General features: G+C 42.3%; 1 protein-coding gene across 7 annotated transcripts in view; it reads left to right on the top strand.

The window, feature by feature from the left end:
- Positions 1–12,288, top strand: part of gria2b (glutamate receptor, ionotropic, AMPA 2b) — a 51,524-nt gene that overhangs the window by 33,232 nt on the left and 6,004 nt on the right. For all 7 annotated transcript variants that reach the window (XR_003981389.1, XM_030395642.1, XM_030395639.1 and 4 more), the window contains exons 4-13: positions 2,112–2,308; positions 4,325–4,378; positions 4,734–4,892; positions 6,319–6,486; positions 8,425–8,529; positions 8,648–8,755; positions 9,140–9,346; positions 9,483–9,850; positions 10,610–10,808; positions 11,540–11,787. Coding sequence is in view for 6 of the 7 variants with exons in the window: in XM_030395642.1 (XP_030251502.1) it covers positions 2,112–2,308; positions 4,325–4,378; positions 4,734–4,892; positions 6,319–6,486; positions 8,425–8,529; positions 8,648–8,755; positions 9,140–9,346; positions 9,483–9,850; positions 10,610–10,808; positions 11,540–11,787 (1,813 nt within the window). In the remaining variant the exon portion in view is untranslated. The remainder of the gene's footprint in view (positions 1–2,111; positions 2,309–4,324; positions 4,379–4,733; positions 4,893–6,318; positions 6,487–8,424; positions 8,530–8,647; positions 8,756–9,139; positions 9,347–9,482; positions 9,851–10,609; positions 10,809–11,539; positions 11,788–12,288) is intronic.

A 12,288-nucleotide genomic window follows, 5' to 3' on the forward strand; every position in this document is an offset into this window, starting at 1 on the left:
TATCAGTGGGATTCAGCTGTGAAACTAGATAGAGAGGGCGATGGGAATACAAGTTAAAATGGAGACTGCAGTCTTTGCCTTTAACAGACTGCGCTTCTGATTGATCGACAGCTGCTGCATGTAATTGAATTACTCAGAAACAGCAGCGTGGGTCCGTTCATTAGTTTTACAGGTCGTGAGGTAAAGAATAAAACATGAGTGCAAAGGATGCTATCGATGTAAAGAGTATTATATCAACACTCAGCCAGTTCTAGAAAGAGCAGGGGTACGTTTCCTCCAGCCTGTTGGAGTTCTTCAACTAAATATGGTGGTTTTCTCTGCTGAGTCAGCGACTGAAGAAGGAGAGATGGAGGAAGTCACCAGTCTACATCTTTCCTGAAGGCCGAGAGGAGGGTGAGAACAGGGAACGAATAAATCGAGCTTGTTAGCAGTCACACTTTCATGCATTTTAGATTTCATGGTAAGTAGATGGTGATTACCAACCAAATAATTGAAACTTCCCTCAGATTACCTTTGAATGACCACATTAATAAGCTCAAAATGTATTACTCCATGAACATTACCCCAATATTATTTAATGATGACATTCAGCTATTTTCTTACCATCAGTCAATAATTAACACATATATTCATTTCAGGACATTTCCAGGAAACTTCCAACTTATCTCTGCTTCACGTCGGCTGACCGCACCACTTTCATTTCAGACTAGTTTCTGTCTAACTTCCCCTCAGCAGGTCACTGAACAGAGAGGAGCTGCTGCAGGTTCTGCAGACAGAGTAGCGGTTTCTGATTTCTGGAAGTTTTTGTTACATCCGGCATTTCATTTCTGAGAGACGGGATAAAACAACTGGCATGTTGTAAAAGTCGTGGAAAGCTGAGTATCATCAGCAGAGCAGTGAAACCTGATGATGTGGTTTCTGATAATAACAGCAAAGGGAGTCATGTAAATAGAGAATAACAACAGAAACAGAAGTGATCGCTGGGTCACGCCACAGGAGAGGAAGAGGGCGCCACAGAAGAGAGGGTTTAGACAAATGTAAATTAATGTTTTTTTGTTATTAATTTATTTGCAAGAGCGACATTTTAACTTTATAAAAGCAGACTGCTATTATTCAATGATGGTCGTGTGATTTTTAATAAAAGTTGAGGTAATTATTGTTTTTTAAAAGAAATTTTAATTATGTTATTTGGTAATTACCACCAACCTACCATGGACTGTAAGTAGTCTGTAAAATGAAGTGTTGTCCAGTTAGTCGACTCTTTGTTTTGTGGTGCTCTTGACCGTATCAAACACTGAAGCCTGCTCAGTTTTAATGTAACAGATGTTTGAGCTTGAAGATTGAGCTCTGTCCCGTTTTAAAGTTTGGAACATCTGCAAGAGCAAACTTCCCGTGCAGCTGCAGCCTGTGTGATTCAGTTAAAACCATCCGAACACGCGAGCAAGTGGATCTTGAGCAGAGACTGTTTTGTGAATGACTAAATCGTTTTGAAAATTGAGAGGAAAAAAAAAAATCACAAAAGGTCGTGTTTTTGAAAATGCGATCATAAATCCGCAGTACGAAACTTTCGGTGTTGCTGCAGTCAAGTGTATCGTCAGACCCACTTTCCTCCTACGTGCTGGTCAGGTTCATGGCAGAACATCTGTGACTCATCATGATGAGCTCTTTACATAAGGCGTCGAGTCTCTGTAAAACCTCCACAGGGTCTGAATCTGCAGACAGTGAATGCAGCTGATAAAAGAACTATAAACATCCACGCTTTTCAAGTCTGACACATAATTTGTTTTTCAGTTTATTGTCATATTTTCTGTATCCCTGCCGCCGCTGCTGCTGGTGCTCTGTTCCCTTTGTGTGGCCACTTCTAACCCTCGCTGTGCCCGTACGAGTCCACACAAGATGATAAACAAGCACAAAAGCGTCCCAGACATTACTGGAGGGATTTTTTGGGGTAAATTGACAACAGAGACACAGAGATTGTGCAGACAAACAAAGACAAACAAGTCATGTCTCTGGTTTCTCGAACTTGTCTAAAAGCCTTCGTATCAAAGCATTCTGGGAATAAATCAGTCCGACAGAGTCTGAATAATTCTGCTTTTGTTTTGGCTCCTCAGGCCTGACGACACTGCAGGTTGTTCTGGACACAGCAGCAGAGAGGAAGTGGCAGGTGACGGCCATCAACGTGGGGAACCTGAAGGATGAGAGGAAGGACGAGGCCTACCGCTCGCTGTTCCAGGACCTGGAGAACAAGAAGGAGAGGAGGGTGATCCTGGACTGTGAGCAGGACAAAGTGAAGGACATCATGGAGCAGGTGGAGTGTTTGCTTTAATTCACTCTGGTAGCTTTGAGCTGCTGTTAGCGGGACTTCCACAGTATTAGAGCAGTTTAAACATCCCTACACTGCAACAGAGACACAACCTGAAGCATTTTGTGTGATACTAACCCGATGAACCATCAAAGGGAAACTTCAGTAAGTAAAATAGATTAAAGAAATTCCCTGAGACCTCACGGAACGAGTGTTATCTCAGGTTTGAGGTGAAGCAGATGTTCAACACATATAGTACTTGTTTGCTTGTTTGGTCCACTTTGTCTTCTTTTAACTTACCATATTTAATTGATGGTTCTGGTTTTTGGCTGAGGACGGCCTGTGTCAAGTAATCAAGTATTTTATATCTAAGTATACCTCTGTATAGATTTTTGTAAAATTATAGCTGTTCGTTAGCTTTTTAGCTCCTACAATGCTGACAATGAAATATATTTAGTCTGATATTGGGTCTAAGATTTGTTAAAGACTGTGCAAGTGAGTATATTTGGGTTTTCTATTTAGTGTTTTGCTGTGCAGCATTACAACATTAATATCAGGCTTCACAATCCAACAATTTCTTTATTTCTAGTTCTCAATACTTTGCTTAAATTAGGACGTCATTGTGCACGTCTGTGGCATGTTCTGGCAGAGCTGGTGTCGGTTCCAGCAGGCCCGCCACCATGTGGTTCAGAAGCTGCCCAGAAGCAGCTCTCCACTCTGCTCAGCAAGAAATGTCTATTTTTGACAACAGAGCAGATCGAGCCAGGCAGGAAGTCAGACACAAGAAAATAAAACGCCCTGTGCAGACTTGGTATCTTCAAAAAAAGTTTTAAATAATAACAATAAATGCTGATGAAATTATGAAATAACCACAACAAAGAACCAAAACCACACATTCTAACTAACAACAGCACAGAAATGATCAATCCGCTTTATATTCGGTCGTAATGTTTAATTTGAAAACGGTCATGCAGAAGGGAGAAAAACTCATTACGTGTGAATAACACTGAGAAGTGTAAATAACACAACATATTTTTATTTTAAGTGGGGGGACAGCAGGAAATGCTAACAACCCCATCGTCCCATAATTACTCCTGTAGGACAAAAGTGATATTCAGTTGAATTATGTGCGTTTGAAACAACGCTTCGAAAAACAACAGAGTCACGCGGACCCGGCAGTCCGGCAGATGTAGAGAGGCGCCATAACAATTACGCTAATTGTTCATTTGGGCTGTAAACAAAACTGCAATTAAAGGCAAAACAGATGCACGTAAACAGGTTATTTTTACTCTCCCTCTCACCCAGGAGAGAGGCTTATCGATTAGCATTTAAAGAATGCCAACGTCTCTTTAACCCGATGCTGAAAGAAGTCAGTGCCGCAGCATCGCTGCCTGTTTATCAGGGAAAAACAGCGTCCGCTCAGGTGGAAGTTTCTGCTTCATGTTAAAGACATTCATGTCGGAGATATGAGACGTTTATTATTCAAATCTGCCTCGAGTAGCGGCCCTGACAAACAGAGGGCCAGTCGAGCGGGAGGATTAGTTTCAGGTGTGTCATTTATGTAAGGTACTGAAACGGTGGTTTGAAATATTTCTGTTATTTTCTGCTGATAAAAGAAGTGGATGGGGAACTGGATATCTCTGTCTCGCTGTATCTTTGACTGCGAATGCCACATTTTTTTCCATGATAATGGCCAGAACTGTCAGCCATGTTAGGGATGATTTAATGACAGAATTATAACGGCACATCTGTGTAGTCGGAACATAGCATTATTACATTTATGACTGACTTATCTCTGGTAGTCACATTCTCAGTTTATTAAGCAATCACAGTGGAAGTAAAAAAAAATAATAAAGAGCCGGCAGTTATATGGTGAGTCATTTTAAACTGTATTAGCTAAGGCACAATCTATGAAGACGAACTTGTTTCAGAGACTTTATTAATGCTGACTTGTTTGTCTGAGACTTACTGATTTATTCCAGTAGGAGCTTATTGTTGTGTTTTATATATTTGTGTGTGCAGGTCATCACGATTGGCAGACACGTTAAAGGATACCACTACATCATCGCCAATCTGGTAAGTTTACAAGCTTTTTTTGTTTATTTTCTGGCTGTTTTTAAATTTAGGAGCTCCAGTGTCCCACAGAAAACACTGCTCCTGAAACGCATCGCCACCATCACCATGTCACACATTTGCACAATTTATACCAACAATCACGGTAGAAGTGAAGCTAACTGGAAGCTGAAAATGCGACATAGCCACTGGGAGATGTGGTGAGCTGTGCAGGCTCAGGCGTGTGTGAGCCGACCAATCAGAGCAGGCTGGGTGTTGGGGACAGCGTGAACAAACTGATGTCTTTTTTTAGCACTAAAGCATGTAAACCTATTCTAGTACTAATCCAGAATAATTTGTCTCGATTTCACATTTTCAGGGTTTCATTGATGGCGACCTCTCCAAAATCCAGTACGGCGGTGCCAACGTGTCCGGCTTCCAGATTGTTGATTTTGACGATCCCTTGGTTTCCAAGTTTGACCAGAGATGGGAGGCACTAGAAGAAAAGGAGTATCCCGGTGCAGACAGTAAAATAAGGGTGAGTTTAAGCACGCATGCACTTAAGTTTTTATTTTAATTTTATTATTTATTGGCCTGGCAGCATTGTTGGTTGAAAATGTCTCTGTAAGCACTTAAATGTGCATGAGTTGCTTTTAATGTGTGTATAACCTCGACTAAATGATGCTGCCTCGCTCTGCATCGTCCACGCTAACATTCACATGTACACACTGTGTGCATTATTAAACACGTGGCCGGGTGAAGATTATTGTGCACTGCTGCACGAGCACAGGTCTTTTATCCTGAGTTGAATTCTACCATTTTTTACACAAATTGCAGAGTAGATTAAATTAGGACTTCATATACGAGCCATTTCATGCGACTCGTTCAATATCAGCTGCCACTCTCCGTCTCCAGCCTCAGAGACGGTGTGACCTGCTCATATTTGAAATATCAGCCATCTGAAAAAGTTGAATGTCTTTTTATTGCGACACAGCCCGACTTTTGCCAGCGGTTCAAGTCTGGGTAAAAAATCACTCTGACATTTACGACACAGTGCAGCACCGAGCATGAAACAACAGATAAAAACGAAAATTAAAAGACCACCAGCCCCAGACATATAATACGCACTCTAATTAGGAGGCGATATGAGGGAGGATAATGAGGGGGTGTGATGTGTGTGCGAGGTTTACAACTTCAGAGGAGGGTAGTTAATCTTCAAAGTGGCTCGTGTTGGTCATCCTCATTTGTGCAATCGGTGAATTTAAGGTTTGAAATCAGAGCTAAAGCTCGTTTGTTGACGAACTGATGAGGCAAAGTTACGCGTGAGCTCTGTGTCTCAAAGCCACTTTGAATGTAGTTTGCCTCAAACCACTGCGGCGAAACATTTGGATGCTGTTGAGACTCGTCACAAAATCATCTGCAGTGGAGCAACACGTCTCATTCTTGTTAATTGAGACTCCACAGAGTTGCCTTTTTTGGGGGAAATCTGTCAACCTGTAACAAGTGAAAGAAAAAATCTATTTTGGAGAAAAAGGACCTGCAGTGTCTCACCAGTGTTAAATTCTCATCTCTCGTGTCCTTATTCAAATATTCTGACCAGCTGCACTTGCAGACATGGATGTGTTTACTGACATCACCGTTTGTTATCTCTCTAACTGTTTGTTATCTCTTAGCAAATATATAGCTTCATTTTTCAAATTGAAAATGTTTGCATGTTTTTTGTTGGGGACTGTTTTTAGCTGCAGATTTCAGGCTGTCATGAGTATTTATAGAAGCAGGACATACGTGGCATCAGCTGAAAATAGACTACAGATCCCGAGCTTACAATGAAGGAACACGTCACCTGGTGCAGTTTTTCAACAACAATCAAAGTGCATTGCGTGGTGTTAATGTTGATCAGTGCTGGGTGAAGGTTTACATCGTGTTTAGGATGCTCAACACCTTCTCCTATCGTTCTGTCCTAGTACACCTCAGCGTTGACGTACGACGCCGTGCAGGTGATGACGGAGGCCTTCCGCTACCTGCAAAAGCAGCGCATCGACTTCACCAGGAGGGCCAACAATGGCGACTGCCTGGCCAACCCCGCCGTTCCCTGGGCTCAGGGAGTGGAGATCGAGCGGGCGCTGAAACAGGTAACACATCGCACGAACAACACGCACATCTTCTTGTTGGTGAAGACATGTTGCCGTGGTAACAGCAGATCTCCCTGAGGAAATGCACAAAACGCCCACGAAAGCAGAAAGTACCTCACAGAGATGGATTACAGGCTGATGTTTTCACAATGCATTCGGACTCACACAGATGTACTGACAGCTATTCTTTACAAGAGAAACAGAGGTCTACCCACAGCCTGTCCTCTGAGCTTTAATGCGCGGTAAGATTAGCTTCACTCCCGCTGAGAAATGAAGCTCGACAGCCAAAGTGAATCCAAAGTGGATTTTTTCCACTTTGTCTGAGGTTTTTTTTTCTTTTTTGTAGCTACAGGTTCTGAACTTGGAGTCAGATTTAAAGTGATTCTGCTTTTTTTTAAGCCAAGGAATCTGATAACGGAGCTCAACAGAGTCTCTGGACTTATTAATATTCAGAAAACATTTACTTTATCTGAAATCACACAATGGCTGCTGCCGTCAGGACCTGAGAAGAAAAAGTACCTTTCAAATACATGAAGTATGTTTTTACAGAGATGCCTCTTGTGTTGCACCAAAGGTTCAGGGTAAACCATCTTGGATTTCAAAGAGCATTCAATCAACTGACAGGATGTTCAAAGGTTTCTCTCCGGAGAAAGTCCCTGAGCTGTTTGCATGAGCTAGATTTATGGGTAGATTGACGGAGATTGGTGTCCACAACCCTGACAGCTGTCCAGGGTGAGAATTTTGTGGCGACAGAAGACAGATTCTCCTGAGTTGATCATTTGCTGCAAGTTTCACTGCTCTGATTGGTTGTAGGTCCATCAAATATCGTCCAGTCTGCAGATCCATCCAGGGGCACAAAACTCAGATCAAACTGCCAAACTAGGCACTACTGATCAAATATGACTCACGATTCTGTTACTGCGTTGCTTCTGAGCTCAGATATGTTCAGGGACGTCTGTTATTCTCTGCTTCAGCTGTATCATGAGACTGTGTGTGAGGTGGATGGTTGTAGCTCCATCCCATCGCCTTCAGAGGCAGTTTGGTTTGAGCCCCTTGATAACATTCCTATGAAATCAAAAATGACTTACAGTAAGCTGGCAGACTAAAACACATTTGGGAATAAGCATGGGGATGCAAAACTGAATTCCATTCAACATATTTGTTAGGCTTCAAATGTGTTTGAGTTGGAAACACTACATTTAAACATAACTGTGGTAACAGGAAGAATCCTCAGGGTACCTGTAAGCCTCCGTCTGCTCCTTCTTGTCTCGGCCTCTCTTGTTGTTTAAATTGGCTGCCAATAAGAGGAAGGAGTGAGGACGGAGAATATTTTTCAAGTGTTTCAAGGAACGCTGTGTCTCTGCTGCGATCTCCTCCCCAATCTGGACACTGATGGTTCCCTTATGTCCCTCCGCTGATGTATAGCTCTGTGTGAAACCCCATTTGAAGACTTTAGGATCACAGCACTTTCTGGATGAATTAAATCACGTCCATCTCCACTGTGACTTGTGGTCAAATAGTTGAGTTCAGAGACATAAATGGAAACGCCAGAGTTGGAGAGATACAGATAAAACAAAAACCCTGTGTTGATACCGAGTCTCAGAAAATAACCTCTTTGGAGGATGAAAAAACAATCACATTTTTATGCATCCACCCCCTAAAATCACACCAGCCGCACAGCTCCATTAGCCGGCAAGATTGCAGCTGAAATGCGTTCACTTTTGGAGGACCTATAATGGATGACAGTTCACAGAACATTTTGTTCAGCCCTTAAAATTGTGCAAATTGTCTCTTTCCAACAACCTGTTTCAGTCAGAAGGCAGTTTGATGACTTATCCACAACAGAATCAAAAGGCTGGTTTCATGTGCCAGAGAAGTCTTTGTGTGCATGCTGTGAGAGCTAGTCTGAAGACACCGGTTTGATTTTCTGTCTCTAAGGTGCGCGTGGAAGGCCTGACGGGAAACATCCAGTTCGATCAACACGGCAAACGGGTCAACTACTCGGTGAATATCATGGAATTAAAGAGCAACGGCCCCGTAAAGGTAAACATCTGTTTTATTTTACCTTTTGGGTGGTTTGAATCTGAAGATACAGTCATTTAAAGCAGCACTCAGGATTAATCAAACATTTCATGGATCTCTGTTTATTTCCTCCCAACAGATCGGATACTGGAATGAAGTTGACAAAATGGCCGTCACCAAATCTGATGTCTTCGCAAACGACACGACAGGAATGGAAAACAAAACAGTTATTGTCACCACCATCTTGGTAAATATTATAATACGATTATCTAATAAGTATAAACTGCTGTACTCGTGTTGAAGAAATGAGTTTGTGGTTCAACATCTGCTGCCACACTCTTAAAAGTCAAAGAGAATCTAAATCTATAATTCATCAATATTTGAATGTTGCAGTAAGAGAAGAATGTTTCCTGTTGTAGCACACCTCTACATGAATCTCATCTGCAAATTGCAGCCCACTATAACACCAGGCTACTAATGTCTTGCTGCAGGGATGTGATCAGTGCCCTGTTGTTCCCATAATGACCTGTCACCCTCATGTTAAACCCTCGTCTCTGCAGCTGCTTTATAAATTATAATCCAAACCTCTTGTGCTGAACAGTGTTTTCCCTTTTTTGTCTCCGTCCTTCAGGAAGCTCCGTATGTGATGCTGAAAAAGAACGCCGACCTTTTCGTCGACAACGAGCGCTACGAGGGTTACTGTGTCGATCTGGCTGCGGAGATCGCGAAACACTGCGGCTTCAAATATCAACTGAAAATAGTGGGGGATGGGAAATACGGAGCCAGAGACGCTGAGACCAAAATCTGGAACGGGATGGTTGGAGAGCTGGTGTACGGGGTGAGTTTCTTTAACTGGATCCTTGATTTGCAAACCTCAACACAATGATTGTTCTCCAGAATTGAATTTTTGACACACAATATAATCCTGTTTAATAACTTCCTGTTTCTTTTTGTTTTTGTCTTTTGTCTGACAGAAAGCAGACATCGCCGTGGCTCCTCTGACCATCACTTTGGTGCGAGAGGAGGTGATCGACTTCTCCAAACCCTTCATGTCTCTGGGAATCTCCATCATGATAAAGAAGCCTCAAAAGTCCAAACCGGGAGTCTTCTCCTTCCTCGACCCGCTGGCCTACGAGATCTGGATGTGTATCGTGTTTGCCTACATCGGTGTGAGCGTGGTTCTGTTCCTCGTCAGCCGCTTCAGCCCGTATGAGTGGCACACTGAGGAGTACGAGGACGGGCAGATCCAGACCAATGAGTCGACTAACGAGTTTGGCATATTCAACAGCCTGTGGTTCTCCCTCGGAGCCTTCATGCGCCAAGGCTGTGACATCTCACCCCGGTAGGTCGGAAAAATCAACGACTGCTGAGTTTTTTACAGTTTAATTGATGAAACGATAACCAGACTTCATGCACAGGCTACGAAACAGACCAGTGAAGAAACTTTTTAAAAGTTTTCAAGGTCAGCGCTGGCAGTCGCAGTATATTGTCTCTCCTCACTGAATACAGTGTCGGGTTATGTCAGATATACAGTACTGTATAGATGTAATCACTTGTGAGAGCAGACTCTGAGGCTAATAAGGTTAGCATTGTGTATTCACAGAGATGAATCAACATGTCTTCTTCATCTCATCCTGAGGCAGGAGGGCTGTCAGCATGAATCAGACGACAGTGTTACATACTGTCCGTTGGTTGAGAGCTTGTCGAGCTCGTTTGGTTCTTGGAGGCATGTTATTTAACCCGAGACAGAGCGGCAACATATCATGTTTAACTATAGATATTATTGCAGTGCATGTTCACAAGTGCCCGTCCGTCGTGGTGATATCAGGGAATAGAGCACTTTCTGTAGATTCACTGGTTTGTTAGTGCATTCTGAACAATATGTGGGACTTGACACAACTGAAGGAAATCGAGCAGCTAATGAAATGGTTGACACAACTAATGAGGTGTTCAACGAAGTGTCTCATAATTAAGTTAAGATGTCACATCATGTCTACCCATCCTGCTTAAGTTGCAGAACGTATTCGTTCTACTAATTGAGTGTTATAACAGCGCTGGATGATAAAAACTGAATATATTTCTGGATTTGTTTCTGCACTAGGTCTCTGTCTGGGCGAATTGTCGGTGGCGTCTGGTGGTTCTTCACTTTGATCATCATCTCCTCCTACACTGCAAATCTGGCTGCTTTCCTGACAGTCGAGAGGATGGTGTCTCCCATTGAAAGTGCAGAAGACCTGGCTAAACAGACCGAGATCGCGTACGGGACTCTGGACTCTGGCTCCACTAAAGAGTTCTTTAGGGTGAGAGATAAACTCTAAAATATTCTGCACCCTCAGAAACAAGCGTTTAGACTTTAGGCTGTAAAGTGCAACTGACAAATCTGTCTTGAAGCGATATACAGTCAAAACTTCAGAGACCACTAGTAAAAAAAAATGTTACATTACAATAACACTCAACGATTTGAGTGAAAAGTTGAATCTCTTAATCTCTCAGTTTTTAGTTTGTCCCCTGTTCTTTTCCTCCGATAGCAGCGTGCACTCGAGCTCGTATGGATTCCACAAGTATGCTCATTATCCTGCTGCAGTAGAAAGTCAAACCCTGGCTGCACTAACGGTGTCTAATGGGGCAAAAATGCTCTTCAAAAACTGGATCATCAGGTTTGGCACAAACTTGTGGAGTCCTTGCCAGCTTGAGTGCAAACTGCCATTAAAGCAAAACGGGGAAAAAATACGAAGCTGTTCTTAAATGTATTTACATTCTTCACCTTGTCAGTCAAATTGTTAGGCTGATATTATCATTCGTCTGGTGGTCTCAAACTTTCTGACTTTACTGAATATGACACTTTTCATGTGGAAAAAAAGAAACCTACCATCATCTAATAAATATTCTGGCATAATAAGAGTCATTAAAGGCTTTAAGGCAGTGAAACTCATATTAGCGTCACTGGAGGAGATAATGTGACTGGAATGTGACACAACCTGACTGTATTAACAGCAGGTGTCTCTTTCTTTATTGTCACTTTTCATTTCAGCGCTCAAAAATTGCCCTCTTTGACAAAATGTGGACATACATGCGCAGTGCAGAGCCCTCTGTGTTTGTGAAAACCACAGCCGAGGGGGTTCTGAGGGTCCGCAAGTCTAAGGGGAAGTACGCCTACTTGCTGGAGTCCACCATGAACGAGTACATCGAGCAGCGAAAGCCCTGCGACACCATGAAGGTGGGAGGCAACCTGGACTCCAAAGGCTACGGGATCGCCACGCCGAAAGGATCCTCATTAAGGTGGGTGGAATAGTATAACAATGTGTCCAATGTTGTTATAGTATCCCACCTACCCTGATGTAGCTTTGCTTATTTGTCTCTGGTTTGTATAAGGAGATGAGGTAAAGCCCCCTTCCCCTTCAAATTCTTTCAAAACCATTGCAATTTATTGTAAGTCGATAAATTGCAAACCAAAATGTTTAGTCATTTCTTAAATATTTGAGTAATCGACAAATTTGCTGTAATAATTTCTCCAGTCATTACTTTAAAATGACTTTTATTGATTTATAATGAGACTCATTCCCTCAGTCCAGGCTGGATTTCAGCTGGGATTTTAACACCTAATCTAATTAACTACTCTTATTAATAACATTTGGAACCTTCAATTCGGCCCTTTTTGCAATTGCTTCCTCCATTTAATCTAAATTTAGATTGGTCTCCTAGTCTCTCTGTCTAGCTCTGTCTTAGCTTATGTCTTTTTCTATGTTTTTATATATGCTTAACAATCTGCATTTGCTGTTC

The sequence above is a fragment of the Sparus aurata genome, chromosome 18, assembly GCF_900880675.1.
Source record: "Sparus aurata chromosome 18, fSpaAur1.1, whole genome shotgun sequence".
Taxonomy (NCBI): Eukaryota; Metazoa; Chordata; class Actinopteri; order Spariformes; family Sparidae; genus Sparus; species Sparus aurata.